This window comes from Galeopterus variegatus, unplaced genomic scaffold (assembly GCF_000696425.1).
Source record: "Galeopterus variegatus unplaced genomic scaffold, G_variegatus-3.0.2 Scaffold1054, whole genome shotgun sequence".
Lineage (NCBI taxonomy): Eukaryota > Metazoa > Chordata > Mammalia > Dermoptera > Cynocephalidae > Galeopterus > Galeopterus variegatus.
Window position 1 is genome coordinate 162,554 of NW_007727165.1, and position 23,247 is coordinate 185,800.

Here is a 23,247-nt window from a genome sequence, read left to right on the forward strand (position 1 = left end):
GAAAAAAAAAAAAAAAAAAAAAAAAAAAAAAAAAAAAAAAAGATCTCCTTTCATCTTACCATCATATCAGAGGTAGCCACTAACAACAGCTCTGAATGTGACTTTCTTGCACTTTTTTTTATGCAAATACATTTAACTATGTACTTTCAAAAACCAAAATAAGATCATACTGTGCATGCACTCTGGTGTGCAACTCACTATAAAGGACTGCAAAGCAACTGATCAGGTGGCACACTCATATAAAAGATTTCAGACATGTTTTAACATTGGTACTTTAAGATCTATCTCATCCTTATTAAAAGATGCACAGTACTCCACTATATCACAATGGGTCATAATTGTCTTAATTCTTTTAATGAGCATTTGAGTAATTTACAGGTTTTCCTTTTTTTTTTTTTTTTTCTTCAAAACAATGCTATATTGAAAACTGTATGTTTGTGTATGTGTGTGTATCTTTATACACTTGTGCCAGTATTATGTATAAGAACTTCAGGGTCTGTGAATGTGGAATTTTAAATTGGAAGATATTGCCTAAGTGCCTCCAGAATGTCTATACCAACCATGTGTATGAGTACACATGTGATTTCTGCTCTACTTTTAAGTCAAAGAAAACTCATTTGTGTATAATCAGAATACAGATTTCAGTGGCCTGACACAAAGTTTAATGAATTTCTACATGGAAATTTAAGCTTTAGGACATATCATAATTAGCTGTTTAAAAAAAAAAAACCCAACATCTCTTTCCCTTTCCCAGAGCTAAGGAGGTTAGAGAGATGAAAATGAGCCAGTCATTTGAAGGTGGGGAGGGCCAGCTTCCAGGCACAGAGCAAAACTTGTGTGACATTGAGCCCAGCTTGTTTCAGAACCTGAAGTACAGTGTAGTTAGACTTAGCGGGCAGGGGAAGAGTGGTTCGACTGAGGTAAGACGTAGACAGGGGTCAGGCCACACGGGCACTGTGGATAGGAATTTCATTCCAACTATAATAAAGCAATTAAAGGTTTAAGCAAGAAAAGATCTATCATGAACTGAAAAAGGAAGACTAATTAGGAGGTTACTAAAATCAGTAGTTGATGATGGCTTGAACTAAAGACTGTGCCCCTAGAGCTGGAGAGAAGCAGACAGAGCAAAGATGTCCATGTTGGAGGCAGGATCAACAGGACTTACTGATAATGGATTAGATGTGGGGATGGAGAAGAAGGTTTACAAAGATTCCTAGATTTCTGGTTTAATCAACTGGGTGAAATGCGCTGCCATTTACACATGGGGAAAGACTGAAGTTGGGAGACAGGATTTGGTTATGGACATAAGATATCTAGGAGACACTGAGTGTCAATGTCAGGTAGGCATATGGAGAGACAAGACTGGGAGAGATCAGAGGAAGGAAAAGAGCTAAAGTTATATACATCTGAAAGTTTTTAAGCACAGAGAGAATATTCAAAGTCACAGGAGGGTGTATGATCCACCTAGGGAGAAGAGACACATTTCTTAATAAGGTTAAGGTGGAGTCTGAGACCAACACCATTGAAGCTGAATAGATACCAAATCTCCTATTAAAGTTCACCTTATATTAAGACTAATTCATTAATACTATATGAAAGTTGATGAGACTAAGAGACCAAGATGGTAAAGAATATCAAACTAGACCAGAGTACATATGGTAGGTTAATATGACTCATGCCCCTAGCACAATTACCTTGAGATGCACTGTCGAAGGACTTGATGAGGGTTTTTACTGTAGGGGTTGGCTCGGAAGAAGTCGAGGACCTTCTACTCAGTCCCATCCCTTGCCTTAAGGCTGCCAAATCTCTTTCAACAGCATTCATGTAGTTGTATACACGGCCTCGCTCCTCTTCTTGCCTGAAAACAACATTGAAATTAGGATATTTTTACATATAGACTAGAAAGTACACATTTTCCCTTCCCAAAGCAAAAGCATTAAAAAGTCTCTGTTTTTAAAAAATCTTATCAGTTGAGCTCAGTAAATTACCTGGTCTAATATTCTCATTTGCTTGGTAAATACCAGGAAATTATATTAAAATTTTTATATCAGGTTATCCTAAGTAAGTTAAGTAACCATCAAATTCCACTTTCATCTAAGTAAGTGTAAGGTGAGGACATCAGTAATCAATTAGCAATAAAATGGGAGGCAGACTGGCCAAATATCCTGACTCAGACTGGGAATTCTGGGTTCTGTGCTGCTGAGAAGGCCTGGCCCTTCTTAGGAGCCAGGGGATTCAACAGTAGATATGGATACTGGAGCTAACTAATATGCCCTGCTTAGACATGGAAATACAAAAAAATGAAACCAAAGCCCATAATCTTAAAAAACAGAACAAGAAAACTACTATAGTTTCCAAATAGAATTTCTACAAAGAAAAAAGAGCCAGGCCCATATTAGTAACATGAGTCCTCATGCTCAGTGTGATGCATCCTCAGTCATCTAAAAAATCAATTCCATCTCATTTCTGGCTCTCTCTAAATCACTGAGCTAACTAACACAAAAGTTTTCATCTGTAATGAGATTATAATTGTAGAGTTTGTACATGTCATGTAACTATCAAGTACATTTACAGGTGGACAAAAATTAAGCCAGTTCTTAGGAAAATTTGTCTATCATGATCATTTAGCTCTTCTAGCAGGTTTTTATTTGTCTCAAGATGTACCACAGGGTCTCATGTTCAGCTAGTTGTCAGGATTAGAAGTTTTAATAAAGAATCTGTAACAGCAATTACCAAACTTTTTCGTCTTAGAGTCCCTTTCCACTCCTAAAAATGATTGAGGCCCCCTCAAAAGCTTTTGTTTATGTGGGTTTTCTTCCATTAAATTTACTTAAAACAAAGAAATACATAAAACATTAATTAACCTAAAAATAAAAATAAACCCTGAACTTACTAACATGATTAACGTATTTTTACAAAAAATAACTATATTCCCAAAGCACAAAAAAAAAAAAAAAAAAAGGTACAAAGAGTGGCAGTATTTTACATTTTTGGCTTTCTCTTTAATGTCTGGCTTAATAGAAGACAGCTAAATTCTCATTTGTTCTATATTCTATCTATTGTGATATGAAAAAAAGCAGGTCTCATATACATATACAGTTGGAAAAGGGAAGAATGTTTTAATAGCCTTTTTAGATAACTGCAGCTATTCCTCTCTGACACTGCACCAAAACGCAACAAGTGGTATTAAAAGTAAGTTGGGATGCGGAATCTGAAACCATATAAATGAACTTTTCCTATTTTTGTCCATTAAAATCCACTGGTCTATCTTGTAGTCTGAATGGATCTTTTACACATATATGATTGTAACATCATGCATTGGTCATGAGGAAAATATTGGTTCACTGATTTACACAGATTTTTCCAAATGCCTGTCATTATACCATATATTTTCTGAAAGTCACATGTGTTAACATCACCAATGACCTCATCAGAAAACTTTTTAAATATGGAAGTTGCCAAGCTCACGATGGCAAATAAAAGTTTTCCAAAATCCTAATGTTCACCTGAAAGCCCATATTTTATCACTGGCAACAAATACTGTCAGTTGTTTACCTTGAAGTGACAGGCTCTCTTAATCATTTTTAAGAAATATCCACCAAACACCAAAGTCTGAATATCCACAGTTTGCCTGTCATTCTCAAGTAAAAATGACATTCCATGAAAAAAGAAAATAGCTCGGGGCCAGCCCGTGGCTCACTCAGGACAGTGCGGTGCTGATAACACCAAGGCCCCGGGTTCGGATCCCATATAGGGATGGCTGGTTAGCTCACTGGCTGAGCGTGGTGCTGACAACACCAAGTCAAGGGTTAAGATCCCCTTACCGGTCATCTTTAAAAAAAAAAAAAAGAAAATAGCTCAAACTAACAGGATCACACCATGCTTTCCTCAAGACAACCTCATACTGCAGCATACTGCAGGTACAGATGAAGTGCTTTTTATGTACTTCCTATTTTGACATACAGAATGTGAAAAAGAGTGTATTCAGGGACTAGGATTTATAAAATTAATAATTTACTGCTTCACTAATGACATTTTTAAATGAAACCTGCATTTTTCTAAAAATGTGAGCATGTGGTGGTAATACAATGACTTTGAGTACAATTTGGTGCCAAGGCCGTGATTCACAATCTAAAATTTGAATTCCCCTCATATACATACAATTTTCTAACCTTCTACATTTCTTGCTAACAGTTTACAATTGCTTTTCACTATCAGTGCAAAAGTCAACACAGTGAAAAGGGCAAACAATGTGTTAATATTATTATAAAAAGTTTGACCTTGCAGACCTCCTGAAAGGGTCTTGGGGACCCCCAGAAATCTGCAGACCTCACTTTGAGAGCCACTGCTCTACAAAATGCTTCCTCTTTTAGGAAGTACATCTTTTAAATATGTGTCTCAAAGACTGGTGAGCTTTCAGGATCCAATGGAATGATCCTAAAAGAGTAGAACTGCAGTCATTCAGGATAACTGTAAAAATGAAGCAATTCTGATATGCTATTTATTTAATAGCATACAGGGAAAAAAGTAATCTAATACAAGTTTTATACCAGTGGAGAAAAAATGATCCTAAAAGAGTAGAACTGCAGTCATTCAGGATAACTGTAAAAATGAAGCAATTCTGATATGCCATTTATTTAATAGCATACAGGGAAAAAAGTAATCTAATACAAGTTTTATACCAGTGGAGAAACAATAATCTGCCTCATTCCATGTTCTATATTAAAAGACTTAAGGAAGCCAGTGAAAGATGTTTAGCAATACTTTTCACTGAGCCAGACACTAGAGCTAGGCAATAATAAAGTAAAATAGCTTTTCAAAGACATACTGTTAGTTTTCTAAATTTTTTCCCCAAGCTTACTTAAGAATTACTCAAAGTAAGGAATAATCAAATTCTTAATAATAACCTCAAACACAAAAATACTATTCCCCACTCAGCTCAGAGCACAAATGCTATCTCATCTAATAATTATGTGTTTCCAACAATCTCTAAGTTAGATGGAGGAAAAATACTACTGTGAAGATTCATGTGGTTATAAGATTAAAAAAGTGAAAATTTCTCAAGTGAGTGATGGAGAGAAACTCACTTTGCATTCTTTACTTGCATCTCTAAAAATACAAGCTAAAATATATTAGTCATTGCCCTGAGCACTTTGCAGGCATTATCTTATTAAATCCTTACAACAACACTATAAAGCAGGTAGTACTGTCTCCATTTTAAAGATGAGAAAACTGAGGCTTGGGAAAGTTAAGGTTCCTGACCAAGATTACACAGCTACTAAGAGGAACAGCCAGACATGAGCCAAGTCTGTCTCCAGAGTCCACATCCTTAATGATGAGGCTATAATCTAAAGTAACAGGAATGGATTATGGGGATAGGGAAAAGGAGGGAATTATAATGTACCCTTTTGCCAGGGACCATTCTGGCTTCCTCCAGAGTTGTGGATCATTGACACTGATAGACACTGACAAAAACTCTGAAAGATCCATATAGACTGCACCCAGAAAACCCAGTAGTGTTGAACCTTACATTCTTTCTGTAATACGTCACAAAATTGGGACTTAAGTGTTCTCTGCTGAAACCTAAGTATACAACTGGCTTCTCAAAACATACTTGCGTGACTTTATTTCCTCCAGTTCTTTTGTGAGTTTCTCATTTTTTTCTTGAGCCTCATGTAACCGGCGCTTCAGATCGCCAATCTCCTCTTGGGCTTCAGATTTAATGTCATTTGCAATGACTACTGCGGTCTGGAGATCAGCTTGAAACTGCCGCCATTCTGCAGACTCTTCCTATATTAAAAGACTAAATCTTTATTTCCAAAAGAGAGCAATGAAGACTTATTTTAAAGCAATAAAATTTGTTTATGATTAGATTCCTTTAAATGCATTGTATTCCCAAACGATGATTTTTTTTTTAATCCCAGGGAATAGCTATTGCCTATTTCTAACAGGCAATGCCACTATTATTATTGAACTTGTTCTTAATGTGGAAAAGATTTCCCAGCTACCCTTGCTTATGGAGACATCAAGCACTCGAAGTGCTCACTAAATAATAATGTCAAGCCTCCCTTCCTCATGCAAGTTTCAAAGCAAGCCTTACAAAAATAAACATCAAATTTCACAGAGCTTTACCTCTGAAAAGCTCAAGAAGGTATATAAATGGTATGTGAACCATACAGTAAAAACTATAAATATCCTTACATCAAAAACAGGGGGAAAAAAAATCAAAAGTAAAGGAAAAGGAAGAGGAAGCCAGAAGAAAAACATTAAAATAATATAGGCAGACAAAATTATACAAAGAGGCGGTAAGGAACTGTATGGTCTGTTGCTTCCCACAGTCATGGAGGATGCGGGTGTGGCTGGGTGGGGAAGTCTCCCCAGGGGCTCACCTCCACTAGAACCACAGCTGGGCCATGCCTGGGCCCAGTGTCCCTTCACCACCAAAGCAAAATTTCTGACATCGCAAAGGCAGTCCGAGCAACTGTGGAATGACCCAAACTGTGAAATTAGCTTTTTCCCCACCCTCTGTATCATAGCAACACTGCTGATGGCGAGCTAATCAAAATCACTGAATAAAGAAAATTCATATAAAAACAGTTTAATTTGTGACACTTTATGATCAAAAGCTAATAAACTTCCCAAAATATAACACTTGTTTCTTAACGAATCTTTCTAAAATTACCACCCATAAATTATCTTCTACTCAAAATCTAGCACCACTCCCACTTTGAAATGACAGCATTTGATTTCTGCCCGAAGCCCAATGGGTTCAATATTATCACTGTATCTAAAGCTTAAGATGATTGATCACACGGTCAATGACTACACCTCAAACTTAAGAAAACTATGTTTTCTAATGAGATAATATATGAAGATTTATCCTACCCGAAGTCTCCTGTGGAGTGTCTTGATTTCTCTTTCCATGTCATGTTTTTGGTCCTGGAGTTTTTTAACTGTATCTGGAAAGACCACAATAGTTTAAATATTTATTCTTAGAGCTGTGTTCAAAGGGCATAATATAAAGGGAAGAGGTACTTAAATATGACATTTTTAAAAAAGTTATCCTGCCCAAAGACCTTTTTATGAAAACTTAATATAAAACATTAAAGGAAAAAAAGAATGTTCAATCCAAATATTAACCAATATTATTTTCTAAGGAAAATATCAAGTTAAAATCACAATATGTGGATCACTTCTTTCCTTAATGTCTTAATTCTGAAACAAAAAGTTAAGTAAAATCAATTGTTAGAAACATACATTTTTGGCACATAACCAATCAAAACAATGACTGCTATCAAAATGTGTACTTTTGGGCTGGCCCGGTGGCGCACTGCTACAGTGCACCGCTTGGGAAGCACGGCGGCGCTCCCGCCAAGGGTTCGGATCCCACATGCAGACCGGCGGCTCACTGGCTGAGCGAGGTGCGGTCGCAACGCCGAGGGTTGCGATCCCGTTGCCGGTCCCGGTCCGGTACGGGCGCGACACTGAGGGTTGCGATCCGTTGCCGGTCACGAAAAAAGACAAAAAGGACAAAAAAAAAAAATGTGTACTTTTTCCTGGCCTATAGAGGATAGCTACCTCCCCCAAAAAGTGAACTTTTAATCATAAGGGTTATTAACCTAAAGTATTCATGCAACAGCTCTTGTCCTCATGTGCTAGAGTCCTAGGAGAGAATCTACTGGTCTTGATTCACTGGTGAGGGCAATCAGTGCCCCCATTAGTGCCCAGATCAGAAACACAGCAAAATATATATATATATATATATATTTATTCAAGCATAACTTCCTTTACACACTGGAATAAATTCCAAAAAAGTGAATTTATAAAATTAATTAAACAATTAACTGCATATGGGCCGGCCCGGTGGCGCACTGCTACAGTGCGCCGCTTGAGAGCGCAGTGGCACTCCCGCCGAGGGTTTGGATCCCACATACAGACCGGTTCCCACTCACTGGCTGAGCAAGGTGTGGGCACAACACCGAGGGTTGCGATCCCGTTGCCGGTCCCGGTCCGGTGCGGGCGCAACACTGAGGGTTGCGATCCATTGCCGGACACGAAAAAAGACAAAAAAGAAAAAAAAAAAAAAATTAACTGCATAATATCTAGGGGAGCCACTATTTAAATTAATACTATAGAAAATCTTTTTATAAAATAAAGAATATATTTATAAAGTAAATCAATAACTCCTCAAATTATTTATTGCATAAAAAGAATTTTCTTAGAACTTAACTCACTCTGTAAACATTTAATGAACACCAAGAAGATGCAAAGTACCATTCTAGATACAGTGGGGATACAAAGATGAAGGCACAGCACAGGACAGTCCTTAATATTTCTTGGAACCAGAAATATAAAGAGAAGTCACATTCTATTTGGAAGTTCTGCTCTAAAATCCATGCATAAGGAAGAAATGCTTTAGGAGGAAACCATGCTGGTAACTGCAGCTCAGTAAATTTATCATAGCTGATTACTTTGACAGTTTAGGAACCAATCACTTTTGGTTAAGCACCAGAAAAGACATTTACATCTAGTGACAGATCCTTTACTCTGATTTTACTTACTGCCCCAGTAGATCCCTGTCTGGGTTCCAACTCTGCCTTATACAGACTTGTATATGTTGCTGCCAACTTTATTACATTTCTTTACACATCTGTCTCTACCACTAGACTGAAAACACTTCAAAACCAGGAGCCATGTGGTGACTTCACAGCCCTAGCACCTGGCACATAACAGGCCTTTAAAATGGAATGTATAAATATGCAAACTAATAGTAGCAGTAAGAAAAAGTGATACTGAAATCATTATCTAGGGTTTCTTCAAACATTAGTATTTTACTGATAGAACTTAACTATTTATTGTTAGGGACATCATAGCTATAAACGTTGGTATTTCTTTTTTTTTTTCCTTTTTTTGTCTTTTTTTGTGTCCGGCAACGGATCGCAACCCTCAGTGTCGCGCCCGTACCGGACCAGGACCGGCAACGGGATCGCAAACCTCGGTGCTGCGCCCGCACCTCGCTCAGCCAGTGAGCGGGAACCGGTCTGTATGTGGGATCCGAACCCTGGGCGGGAGCGCCGCCGCGCTCCCAAGCGGCGCACTGTAGCAGTGCGCCACCGGGCCGTCCCTCAACATTGGTATTTCTGAGTGAAGAATACTCTCTCCCATTCTTTACACTTAGTAGCAAGAACCCAGGCAAAGTGAACACTTATGTGTTATGACATGCAATCAAAAAAATCTTCCTCCAGCTAACAAATTATTACTTTTTAATCAAGTATGAACATGCTGAGGTTTTTTCTTAGAGGGCCCATTATCTTCCTCATCCCAGTTCCATCAGGAACCTGGCTCTTCTGGAATCTCTGTGACATTATGCCTTTCATTTAATGTTGGTACATTTGTATTCTGATTTTTTATTAAATGGCATAAACTCACTTCAGTAACAACATAAAGCCTAGAATATAACATTATATGTGCAATAATAATTATTATAACTATATAATAATGCTATTTTTTTAAAGCTGGATAAAAAGTAAATGAGATAAAATGTGAGGGGTGGGGTGGGGGTAGGGGTCAATTCTGGCAGCCAGCAGCTAACTTCCTCCCATTCATTGTCCCATAATTGTTTAATAAAGTCAGGGCCTATGAAATAAAAAGGGTTCACATTTACTCATTAATTCAACAAATGTCTCATAAGTACCAACTTTGTGCCAGGCTTTTTCTAGATGCTGAAGATATAAAGGAAAAGAAAAAAGATATACTTCCTACCCTCTTAGAGACAGAAAGGCCAATCTTGTTTTGAGCTAGCAAAGGAGGACGGTTTCATATGCAAAAGATTAAACATTTGAAATCTGTCTCATGTACAACCTACTACTTCAGACCTAATTTAACCTGGAAACTAAGGGCCTAACAGGCCATCTAATCTGGTTAAGGGCAAAGTGGACACCAAGCTGAGTGGGGAAGCCCAATACCCTGATCCTTATCTCTTGAGGCAAGGATGGCTCATCAAACCAGCAAGGGAATTTGGTTCCTTGTGACTCAAACAAGGGTGAATTCAGGGTTTCAATGATATTATCAGACACAGCTACAATGTAAGACCAGAAGCTGAAATATCTCTAGTGTTGAAAACACCAGGGGTTATGCCTTTCATTTATGCTATCTCTGCTTGTAAGCCAGAAATATTTTATAATTAAAACAAACAAGCAAACAAAAATATTAGGGGTGTAATTTCTTTTCAATTTGCTGAAAATTGTTTTCCTTTTCTTCTGATCACGAAGGACACACCTACTTATCTTTACACATAATGCACATAAGAGAAATGACAGTAAATCTTACAACAGCTCACTTTTAACACCTATGTCTTGATTCTCAGGTGACATTTTAAGCTACATGGCCGTCTTAAACTGCTCATAAAATCCCAAATTGCATTCATTTCTCTTGTTCTAATCTTCTTCTCTTTACCAACCTCTACTTTCATGGCCATAATCACTATTCTTAAAAGGACATTCTTCTGCCCTGGTACTACATGTTTATAATTGTCACATCTTATTACTACTCCTTTCAAATAGAAGGCTGGCAGCCACTGGACATACTTAGAACACAGTGCACTAAAAGTGCCTCTAAGGAATTTGATTTAAACTTTACAGTCATGCCTGTATTATCACTCTGAAATACAAAGTATTAAAAATGACAACAGGCTTTTTCCTCACTGGAAACAAAGGAGTTTGTGCTTAAGTTCTTGTTTTGAAGACTACTTAGCAAAACTTCCATCTAGCATGGTTAATGGTCACATAACAAGGCAGCATCACTCTGCACCTCTCCAGCCTCTGAAAGCAGTTTCCTCCTTCTTCAAGGTTTTCTTAGCGTGAGGACACTGCCATCTACTGTCTTCAACTCAAAAGCAACATTTAATTCTACCAAAGAATCTACTACTATGATTTCCTTATTTTTTTAAATTACAAATTATATCTAAATTCTGCTATTTTTATTCTAGAAATCAAGTAAATTGCTATTCTCACTGTTATCAGAACAACTTTGCTCTGAACAATTTTGGGCACTGCCCTGCCTGTTTAATAATGTGGTAAAAATAATGTGTTTTGATAATCTTTTCACCACCAAGGACCTACTGTCTCTGACAAATCAAGAATCCACTCTGGCTCTGGTTATATGCCCACCTATCACACAGATGTTACCAGGCAGCTACCAAAGGCACAGATCAACCTGTGACTCTTGGGGGTATAAAGTAATCAAAGTTCACAAGCAACCTTTCCTGCTCTCCGAATCCCTAGAACACCATCAGAGTACTGGCACCAGCACTTAGTCAAAGTCTTGCTTCTGGTCAATTATCTCCAGGTGAAGTCCAGGTGCAATTTTTAAAGGACGGGAAAGGACAAGAGTAAACAATCTGTTCAAAACCACACTTCAGGAGCAGGTGACTGGGGTGAGCAGTGTGTCCAAGCACCAGGCCACGGCTTTATTCCCATCCTAGAATTCCTGACATGGGAAGAGGACACAGATGAGTTTCAAATGAATCACTTTCTATTTTTCTTTACTTTTTATTTTACACATTTTTATTTTTCCCAGAAAAAGCAGATGTAACTTTTCCCCCTTGATTCTAAAGATAATGCATACTCACAATAAAAAGTGTGGAAAAACAGAAAAGGGTAACAAAAATAACATTACCCATTATGTGCACTCACATATGTCTTTCCAGACTTCATACATATGTACATAGTTTTGTTTTATGCTTTTTTTTTTGTCCTTTTTGAGACCGGCCACACCGCGCTCAGCCAGTGAGCGCTGTGAGTGCACCGGTCATCCCTATATAGGATCCGAACCCGCAGCGGGAGCGCTCCTGCGCTCCCAGCGCCGCATTCTCCCGAGTGCGCCACAGGCTTGGCCCTGTTTTATGCTTTTTTTTAAAGAAAAATGGGATTATAGTATTTATACTGCTTTATAAGCTCTTCTACTTAGCAAGCCAATAATAAACACCTTTACCAATAAGCAGATGTGCAGCACCATTTTGATGACCATGTAGTATTCCATCAATTAGAAAATAAAATTGGCACATAAAAATTGGAACCGTTAGGGCCAGCCCGGTGGCGCACTGCTACAGTGCGCCGCTTGGGAGCGCAGCGGCGCTCCCGCCAAGGGTTCGGATCCCACATACAGACTGGCTGCTCACTGGCTGAGCGAGGTACGGGCGCAACACCGAGGGTTGCGATCCTGTTGCCATTCCCAGTCCAGTACGGGCGCGACACTGAGGGTTGCGATCTGTTGCCGGTCACGAAAAAAAAAAGACAAAAAGGAAAAAATAATAATAATAAAATAAAATAAAATTGGGGGGCTGGCCCGGTAGCGCACTGCGATAGTGCGCCGCTTGGGAAGTGCGGCGGCGCTCCTGCTGAGGGTTCGGATCCCACATACAGGCCGGTTCCCACTCACTGGCTGAGCGAGGCACGGGAGCAGCACCGAGGGTTGCGATCCCGTTGCCGGTCCCCGGTCCGGTGCGGGGGCGACACTGAGGGTTGCGATCTGTTGCCGGTCACGAAAAAAAAAAGACAAAAAGGAAAAAATAATAATAATAAAATAAAATAAAATTGGGGGGCTGGCCCGGTAGCGCACTGCGATAGTGCGCCGCTTGGGAAGTGCGGCGGCGCTCCTGCTGAGGGTTCGGATCCCACATACAGGCCGGTTCCCACTCACTGGCTGAGCGAGGCACGGGAGCAGCACCGAGGGTTGCGATCCCGTTGCCGGTCCCCGGTCCGGTGCGGGGGCGACACTGAGGGTTGCGATCCGTTGCCGGACACGGAAAAAGACAAAAAAATAAAAATAAAAATAAAAAAATAATAAAATTGGAACCGTTAAAAGGAGATTGCTAAAATAATCTTGATGTATCCAATTGTTCCAATTTAATGTTATAAACACAATGAATGTCTTTATACAATTGTTCAGGGATTACTTGAAGATACACTTCCAGAAGTAGAAAGAGTGATGAAGAACCATTTGAAACTATCAACAGGACCTGAACTAAACCATTAGAAGGTTTTCAACAGGACCTGAACTAATCCATTAGAAGGTTCAAGTATACAGAATTTTTTTTTTTGAGAAGTCAGAAAGTTACTTATTGTACAGAATATGTTGCAATCTGTATTTTTTAAGGAACACTATTATATCTGGCTATCATTTTGGTATTATATTTTAAATTTTTATTGGTTTTTAACTATAAAGGTAACATACATGGCTCATACTATACTGTCCTGTGGCTTTATTTCAGCTTATGGCATTTCTCTGTGCCAACACACACAGACCTGCCTCATTTATCTTCACTGATAAAATGGCAAATGGCAGTCAGAGTAAGAATGCACTCTAGGTTACTAACCAGATCTCAGCTGTTGAAAATATAGGTAGTTTCCAAGTTTGTGTGGTAACAAGTAATTCTGCAGCAGGCATCTACATCTATACATACATTTGCAACCTTGTAAGAATGTTTCTGAAAGGCAAATTTCTGGAAGTGGGTTGCTAAGTCAGTGTCATACTTTTAAAATTTTGATCAATACTCTAAAAATGGCTGCAGTAATCCATACTCCTAACAGTATATGAAAAGACCCTTTTCTCCTCCTCTTGCATGTTATCAATCTTTTCAATTTTTGCACATCTAAGTGAAAACTGGCATCTTGTTTTACTTTGTAGTTCTTTGCTTTTTAGTAAGTCAAGCATCTTTCTGTGTCTTTTTGACTTATCTACCCACATACTTTATTATTTAGCTAATGGATGGTCCTAGTCTTATGACATGTAGAATATCAATATTATTTGTTTAAATGTTACAAATATTCTCTGTCATTTATTTACGGTACTGTGGCAGAATTGAAAATTTCAATTACACATAGTCAAATATGAGACATTTTTTCTTTATGGCTTTTCAGTACTCTCCCATGTTTAGAAAGGCTTTTCCCAACACAGAATTATACAACTCTCCTCTGTTTCTTTCTGCTACTTCCCCAACTTCAAGCCAACCCTTGCTCACCACTGTCACTAGTGCTCCAAGTAAAAGACACAAGACCTGTGTTAAGTATCAGGCTCTAGCCACTATCTTAGGAACTACAGAGGGCAGGAAAGGCACTTATACTCAACTCCAAGCATGCACAGAGCATTACTATGCAAACAGTAAATGGCTGATAAAGCCCTTGTGCCCTGAGGCAGGCCTGAGATCTCACTGACTCCCCCACTTTTTTTTCTTTTTTGGCAGCTGACCAGTTCAGGGATCCGAACCTCTGACCTGGTATTATTAGCTCCGCACTCTCCCCCCAAGTGAGATGCCACTATTCTTTTTTTTTTTTTTAATTTGTTTTATTAATTGAATCAAAATCGATTATACATATTTTTGGGTTGAACATTGAGATATGTTGATTAAATCAATATTACTAGCATATATATTGTTACAAATCGTAATTATTCTTTATGCCCCTTGTCCAACCTCTCCCCTTCCCCCATTCCCTCCCCCTCCCCTCTCTAATTGCCCTAGATTTCTTCTCTCCTTCTGAAAGAATAATGGTTACTCTGTTAATTTGTTGCCTAGATGATCTGTCCAACGCTGAGAGATTTGATCAGATCCCCCAATATTATCATAGAGCCGATGCTTCTTCTGTCACTCTGAATTGGGTTTTGTGGAAAGAGACATCCTCTTCTTTTCTTTGTCTCTGCTGGTGACTCTTCTTGTGTGAATGCACTCCAGCGGTTGGCGGACCCTCTGCATGGTGGCTGTGGCATCTAGCCGCTTTTGCAGCAGCCATGGTTACTGTGGTGGCTATGGTGGGCCACCCATGTGAAGGTGCTGTTTTTGGCATGCTCCTTGGCACTGGCAGTATGCCTGGTTGTGGGGAGTGTTTGGTCCCTTTCTCCATGCCTGTGGTCCCTGGGCAGGCCCCAAGGTGCTGGCGCCATGTGCCTGGTTTTGGGAGAGGGGTCCAGTCCCCTTCTCCATGTCCTGGGTCCCTGGGTGGGCTCTGAGGTGCTGGCATGGTGTGCCTGGTTGTGAGAGGGTGGTCCGGTCCTCTTCTCCATGCCCCAGGACAGTGGGTGGGCTCCGAGGTGCTGGCATGTTGTGCCTGGTTGTGGGAGGGAGGTCCGGTCCCCTTCTCCATGCCCTGGTTCCCTGGGCAGGCCCCAAGGTGCTGGCGTGGTGTGCCTGGTTGTGGGAGAGAGGTCCAGTCCCCTTCTCCAGACCTCGGTTCCCCAGGCGGGCCCTGAAGTGCTGGCTCAGTGTGCCTGGTTGTGAGAGAGAGGTCTGTTCCCCTTCTCCTTGCCTTGGGTCCCCGGGGAAGGCCCCAAGGTGCTGGTGTGGTGTGCCTGGTTGTGGGAGGGGGGGTCCAGTCCCCTTCTCCATGCCTTGGGTCCCTGGGTGGGCTCCGAGGTGCTGGCATGTTGTGCCTAGTTGTGGGAGAGAGATCCAGTCCCCTTCTCCATGCCCTGGGTCTCTGGGTGGGCTCTGAGGTGCTGGCATGTTGTGCCTGGTTGTGGGAGGGAGGTCCGGTCCCCTTCTCCATGCTCCAGGTCCCTGGGTGGGCTCTGAAGTGCTGGCATGTTGTGCCTGGTTGTGGGAGGGAGGTCCGGTCCCCTTCTCCATGTCCCAGGTCCCTGGGTGGGCTCCGAGGTGCTGGCATGTTGTGCCTGGTTGTGGGAGTGGGGTCCAGTCCCCTTCTCCATGCTTCAGGCCCCCAGGCTGGCCCCAAGGTACTGGTGCAGTTTGCCTGGAAGTAGGAGTGGGGTCCAGTCCCCAGATCCAAGCCTCCAGCTCCCAGGCAGGCCCCAAGGTGCTGGTGGTGTGCCTGGGCCAGAACTAATTTTTTGTCCTTTGCTTCTAACATGGGGGAACTTCCTGTGGGAACCAGTACTTGAGCTGTGTGGTTGTTTAAATTGCTACTTTGCTGCTGTTTCCCTAGGAAAGCCTTTTTGTGCAGCTCAGGATTTAATGGTTGACCTTATAGGTACTTCCGGCTCTCCAGAGACTCGGTGGATCTGTGTTCTGTAGAATCTCTGATCTGGGCCTGAGTTTTTTCATCAAACTGCACCCCATGCAGTTCTGCATTCCTGACCAGTCTCCTCTGAGTGGTCCTGTGCTGATTGGGGGGCAGGTCGGCTTTCCTTGCTGGGCCCCAGTGTTCTGCCAGTGGGCCCATCTCCCCCACCGCCCATGCTCCAAACACTTCCCATGGGATGGGCCATGCACCGGTCCCTTGCGATGACTCACCGGCCTCTGAATTGCTCCCTTTTTTCAGTTGTTCTGGCTCCTCGCTCCTGCGTGGGTCCACAGGAACTCTGTTAGTGGTCTTGCTGTTCCGGAGGCCACCAAGGCCCTCTTCTCCCTTGCCGCCTCCAAGTAACTCCATCTGACGGGCACAGCTGCGGCTCCTGCCAGCTCCTGCTCCATGCACTCATCAGCTCGAGCCTTAAAGCAGCTGTGGCCCGAAATGCTCAGAACAGTTTTTTCTTTCTCTCATCATGGTTTCTCCCGCCCTTCATGATCTCCGTAGGTCTCTCCTCCTCTTCCCCTGAGCTCCAGTGGCTCCGGTTTGGCTGATGTTACATTTTTATAGTTGTAAGTTTGGTTGACTTGTGGGAGAGAGTGATGCTGCAGACCGTCTATTCCGCCACCTTGATTGGATCTCTCAAGATGCCACTATTCTTGACACCAGTCAGCTCTGGCTTGCTGGACTGGTGATGAGGTCCTTAACCTTATTTCTCTGGGCTCAGCTGACCTGCTTCATTCTTCTGTTTCTCTTTTAAGATATTAAAATGTCCTGGTTGGTCTTTCTTACTTATAAAGGACAAGAATAATTCATAGCCTCTCCCCTCAATATATCGACTAGGTGAAGGTCCTGTTGAAGACACATGCCTACAGGGGAGATCCCTCTGGATGAACAAAAGGGGAACAGGCAGCACTAACCAAGGCAACAGGTGGTGAATCCACTTTACTTCTGGGCTAAACTGTCTTTCCCTTTATGTGGTTTTCTCTTCAAGACCACACGGCAGCCTGCAGTTACTTCGGGCACTGGTTCAGTTCTCTTTCTGATACCAAAGCCATGCTAAGAGCCTCTGGCACCATATTCTCCACTTATTTAGAGAAGAGTTTGGGCCTGCAGCAGGCTGGGGGCAAATACCACAGCTAGTACCCGATGAGGAGAGGAAGGCACATGGTTCTGGTAATCCTTTCACACCATGGCCTGCACCTCCTGCTCTTCCTGGTCCCTACTTTGAATTGAAGGTTTTAATCCCCCCATCCCCAAAGTTTTGCTGGGAACATCATTACTCAGAGCTTCAATGTTCTCCCGGACTGTAGGTTTTCCTACTGTTTAATTTCTCCTTATTCCCAATTCCATCTGCTGTCTATATTCCAGAAATCACAGTAGTTCCCTTTATCTGTAGTTTAATCTTTCGTGATTTCAGTTACCAGTGGTCACTATAGCCTAAAAATATTAAATTAAAAATTCCAGAAATAAATAATTCATAAGTTTTAGATTGCCCACCATTCTGAGTAGCATGATGAAATCTAGCACCGTTCCATTCCATTCCCTCTTCATCACAAGAAGACAAAGGGCGAGTATGGTACAGAAAGATATTTTGAGAAGGGGGAAAGTGAGAGGCTAATAATGAATACAAAGTTATAGCTAGACAGAAAAAATAAGTTATATCGGTATATAGTCAACACAGGAATCTATAATTAACAACGATTTACTGCATATGTTATCAAACAACCAGAAGAGAGATCAAATGTTCACATCACAAAGAAATAATTAAGTTTTATAATGATGAATATGCTAATTACCCTGATTAGATCATCACGCATTGTATACACATACTGAAATACAACTCTGTACCCCATAAATATGTACAATCAATACGTTTCAATAAAAAAATTAAAGAAAAAAGAACAGTACAGACACACATACACAAAAATATATTTAGGAGGGGACCACATTCACATAACTTTTATTACAGTATACTGCTGTAATTGTTCCATTTTATTATTACTGTTGTTAATCTCTTACGGTGCCTAATTTACAAACTAAACCTTACCACAGGTATGTATGTATGGGAAAACAACATAACATACATAGGGTTCAGTCCTATCCGTGGTTTCAGGCATCTACATACATCTTCGAATGTATCCCCCACAGATAAGGGAAATTCTTCATCTACTGATAACATCCTTGCCCTGTTTTCTATCTCAGTTTTAGGTTCATCACAATTTTCATAGTTCTTCTGCCACGTAAATAGAACTTTGGGAAGTAAAGGAAGTATATGTGTGACCTCAGGTCATCACCTTGAACTGGAAGTCTTAAGTGTGTTTTTACATCAGATCTTTCCAGCTTATTTGCTAAGTTCAAGAAATACTGACAAGCATTGAAGGCCAGGTCTAAGCAGTGTGACACTGATGTGATCTGGGAGCCTTCTGGAACTTTAATAATATATGTAACACTGTTTGATATTATCCCACAAGTCACTAATGCTCTATTCATTTTTTTTCAGTCTTTTCTCTCCCTGTGCCTCAGATTGGATAATTACTGATTTATCTTCAAGGCACTGGCTCTTCTATATCTCTAATTTGCTGCTTAGATGATTCAGTAAACCTTTTATATTAGATGTAACATTTTTCAGTTCTATAATTCCATTATTTTTTAATAGTTTTTATTCCTCTGCTGAGATTTGCCATTTGTACCTGCATTACGAGTGTATTTTCCTCTGCATCCTTGAGCACAGTTACAATAGCTGCTTTAAAATCCTATCTACTAGGGCTGGCCCGTGGCTCACTTGGGAGAGTGTCATGCTGATAACACCAAGTCAGGGGTTAAGATCCCCTTACCAGTCATTTAAAAAAAAATCCTATCCACTAATTCCAAAGTCAGAAAGAATCATCCCGGGGTAAATGAAGAGTGACTACTAATGGGTACAGAGTTTCTTTTTGGGATGATGAGAAAGTTCTAAAATTGATCTGTGGTTATGGTTGTTAAAACATTCCACAGGAGATAATCTTGATTTCTTAACTAACAACACCTCCTGTCTTCAAGTCCCCTATACAAAGCACTGACTTAGCATCTATCCAAAATGCTAGAAATTGCCCCCTTGCTAGAAAAAAAAAAAATTTAACTCCTACCAGACTAAGATATAACAACTAAATGCAATGTGTGAAATTTGTTTAGATCTTGATTCCTATTTTTAAAAACACTATAAAAGACATTTTCAGGACCACTGGGAAAATCTGAATATGGGCTATTAGATGATACTAGGGAATTATGACTAATTTTACTAGATCTGGACTTAGTATTGTGGTTATGTGTTGTTTAGAAGTTGCATGTTGAAATACATAGGGGGTGAGTGTCATGAGGTCTACAGCTTACTGTAACCTAGTTCAGTTAAATACACATGTAAGGAAGGTGAACACTGTAAAGCTTTAAGAATTGTCAAATATAGGCAGTGGGTGCTAACTGTACTATTCTTTATTTCTGTATATTTGAACTTTTGATTTCAAAAAACTGAGAGAAGCAAGATGACTAAAAAAAAAACTATTCATGATTTTCAGCCATTTCCTAATTAAAATGCACACAATGTTACTGTAACGATTTGTAAAATTTCGACCCAGCAATCCAGATCACCTAACAGTTTTCTAGTATTGCTCCAATTACCACAAGGTGTCACTCTTTCCATGCTCAAAACAAAAGTTTGCAAGAGAAAAGGATACAGTATTATTTCCAGTACATTAAATGGAAAGTACACTGAACTTCGAAGTTAATCTAGAACCTGTTACGCTTAAGTAGAATCAGATAAATCCTCTCAAGTCACAATACAAACTAAACATAAATGTTAAACTAAAAGGTTTTTATAACTTTAGATGAGAAAGTTCATCTCTATGACTCTACCATATTCTCCAAAAGATACAGTCCTATAGTCAGCTACTTTAGTACACAGAGGCCTCAGAATGAACCAAATAACCTTGGAGTCAATTTACAGATGCTGGGTCAGCTAGCCAGAGCTCAGAATTGGCAAAAGACACATTCAGGGGCTGCTCCAGCAAATGACCCACTATCTCCTAGCATCCACACATGGGATCTGGTTCAATGCCACACTTGCCAATCAATACCTGGTCAAAGAATAATACACTAGTAGAGCCCAAAGGAGTAGTAGCATGAACCAAAAATTTAAAAAGCTGTAACCAATGAATTGAAAAAGATTACCCTCATCTACTTATCCATCCCCACCCGGGCAATATAAAAGTATTCTATGACTTAAAATTTGTTAACATTTGAGGAATCTAGATGAGGAATACATAAGAATTTTTTTAATGTATTATTTGTAAATAATTTCAAACTTATAAAAAGTTACAAAAATAGTACAAGGTACACCCACATACCATTTTACTCAGATTTGCCTATTGTTAACAGTTTAGCCATTTGTTTTTATCAGTTGCTATCTCTATCTATCTATCTCTAATTTTTTCTCTGGAGCCATTTGAGGATATATATCATGGCCTTTTACCCCTAAATATTCAGTATGTGGTTCCTAAGAACAGGGATACTCTCTTACATAAATACAGTAATTAACATCATAAATTATACCAATATGATACCTATATCTAATCTATCATCCACATTCCAATTTTGTGATAATGCCCTTTTCACAGTATTTCCTCCCTGCAGTACCACACCTGTCTAGGCACGGGTATAATATTTAATTGTCATAGCTTCTTAGCCTCTTTTAATCTGGAACATTTTCATAGCTTTTGTCTTTTGTGACATTGGCATTTTTAAAGACTATAGCACTATTCCCCCATGCCTCTGCTCTTAGAATATTCCACATTTTTTATCTAATATTTCTTTGTGATTAACTGAAGTTATACCTTAGTCAGACTATGGCCTAGCCAATGATGAGTCTAAATCTATGTCACTCACATAGTCATCCAAAGTATTACCCAATTTTTCCACTGTGCAGTTACTGGTTTTTTTCCCTCATTTGCATGCAAGTATCATATTCCTAATCAGAATTTCTATACAGCAATGCTTTGTTCTATATTTTCAACTCTGATAAGTCTGAAATAATGAGAAAATAAAAGTTAAAAAAAATTTTAACATAAAAAATAAAAAACTTAAAACCTGAGTTTTAATTCTACCGTGTTATAAAAATATTCATGATAAGAAAGAAAATCAGAAAAAGAAATAAAAACTGAACCTAATGGGGCCGGCCCAGTGGCGCACTGGATAAGTGCGCCGCTTGGGAAGTGCGGCGGCGCTCCCGCCCGAGCGTTCGGATCCCACATACAGACCGGTTCCTGCTCACTGGCTGAGCGAGGTGCGGGAGCAACACCGAGGGTTGCGATCCCGTTGCCGGTCCCCGGTCCGGTACGGGGGCAACACTGAGGGTTGCGATCCGTTGCCGGACATGGAAAAAGACAAAAAGACAAAAAAAACCCAAAAAAACTGAACCTAAGATTATGCAGGATCAATATTTTCGTCTCAGTAAATTTGCAATCACTAGAAGTAAATTATAAATGGCTTTTTTAAGATCTAGGAAATAACATTCCCATTAGCTTTTCACTTAAATGATTTTCCTTAATTAGCTACAATTTTAAAGTAATGCTTCTACTTAACAGTTCTACTGTAGGAACAAAACAGCAGTCCAAAGACTTTCAAATAATGTGCGAATTATACTTTTGCCATATTCATATTTCTGCAAGCCAGCTGTGTGCTACTGCCTTTGGACTACTGTGCCAGTCAGAATTACCAGTTTTTACTAAATGCAAACTATCTTCACATGTTAAAAGGGTAGGACAAAAGGGAATGAAAAGTTGTCTCATCACTTACTCTCTAAATCAGAAATAATGAGGTTGTCATGAAGTTTCACAGCTCGATGTTGTTCTACTTCGTCCTCAAGTTCAAAGATGGTTTCTTTCATGTCGCTCCTTTCTGTCTCTTTTTCTTCTAGCTCTGATCTTAATTTTTCTAATGTCATGTTCAAATCTTCAATTTGTTTCTTAGCTTCTTCTTGGAAGGCTCGGTATTCATCTTCCACCTATATAAAATTGTTTGTGCAGATATAGAAAAGTAAGAATTGTTCTAAGATAAATTCTAGAATTGAGGTACACACTATTTCAAATGGAAGCTAAGCATAAGGTACTATGCATGAACTAAAACCACCTGTATAATAACTGTTAGAAAGCATGAAAAAGGCTCTTGCTTAGCCCTCACCATGTGATTGCCTGCATTGCCAAAGGACTCTGTAGAGAGTTCCCACCAAGAAGAATGTGCCCCCTGACGTTGGATTTCCCAACCTCTAAACTGTAAGAAATAAATTTTGTTTCTTCATAAATTACCCAGTTTCAGGTATTCTATTATAAGCATCAGAAAATGGACTAATACACACTATAAAACTTTAAGCAACCACTAAGATAACAAAACAAAGATGTATATCTAAGAGAGCAACAAAGGAAATGCAATAAAATAAAAATGCAATAAAATATTGGCTAATCCAAAAAAAGCATGAAAAAGCACTCTACAATAAGATTATAGATAATATGTTAAGCATAAACTTTTGCTTCATCCCTGAATGAAATTATATTGACATATCATTGAACTTAACCAGATTCTTTACAAGGAAATTTCTGAAATTTTCCCTCCTCCAAAGTTTGGACCGAAAGCATGCATTTGATTAATGATTAACATTCTTTCCTACAAAAATGATGTCTTCTTTGTGACAGTTTCAATATCAAATTGAAAATGGAAATATATAAAAATTCTCAAATAGTGTCTTTTCAGAAGTATTAGTTCATAGTGCCCTCAACATTCATACTCCAAGAAATAATATGTATCTCCTATAATTCTAAAAGTGATTACTAGAAAAATTTCTAGTCTAAACTATTCAAATTTTGGCCAAAGATATACTAATACTTCTTACTTTAAAAATAATTGCACTGGGGGCTGGCCAGTTAGTTCAGTTGGTTAGAATGTGGTACTGATAACACCAAGGTCAAGGGTTCAATCCCTGTATTGGCCAACAGCCAAAAAGAAAAAAAAAAAAAAGATCCTAAAAATCATTGCACTAAAAAAACAAATAAATAAAAAGTGAGACACAATAATTAGATAATTCATGGAAATAAACACTTCATCAGCAACCACTCAGGGTACAGAGCCCCAGCCAGAATGGCAGCAGCCCTGGGCAACACGTCTGACTGAGTACTCACTATTATGCTGCATTCCTATAAAA

At 39.6% G+C, this 23,247-nt stretch overlaps 1 protein-coding gene and 1 non-coding gene across 6 annotated transcripts in view; one reads left to right on the top strand and one right to left on the bottom strand.

Moving 5' to 3' along the window:
* The window catches only part of SPECC1L (sperm antigen with calponin homology and coiled-coil domains 1-like), a 148,556-nt gene that overhangs the window by 72,491 nt on the left and 52,818 nt on the right, over positions 1-23,247 (bottom strand). For all 5 annotated transcript variants that reach the window (XM_008574500.1, XM_008574504.1, XM_008574502.1 and 2 more), the window contains 4 exons: positions 21,849-22,056; positions 6,886-6,959; positions 5,615-5,790; positions 1,695-1,858 (listed from right to left, as the gene is read on the bottom strand). In XM_008574500.1, coding sequence (XP_008572722.1) covers positions 1,695-1,858; positions 5,615-5,790; positions 6,886-6,959; positions 21,849-22,056 — 622 coding nt within the window. The remainder of the gene's footprint in view (positions 1-1,694; positions 1,859-5,614; positions 5,791-6,885; positions 6,960-21,848; positions 22,057-23,247) is intronic.
* Positions 22,964-23,037, top strand: TRNAI-GAU. The gene has a single exon. It is a non-coding gene; the product is annotated as a tRNA-Ile (tRNA).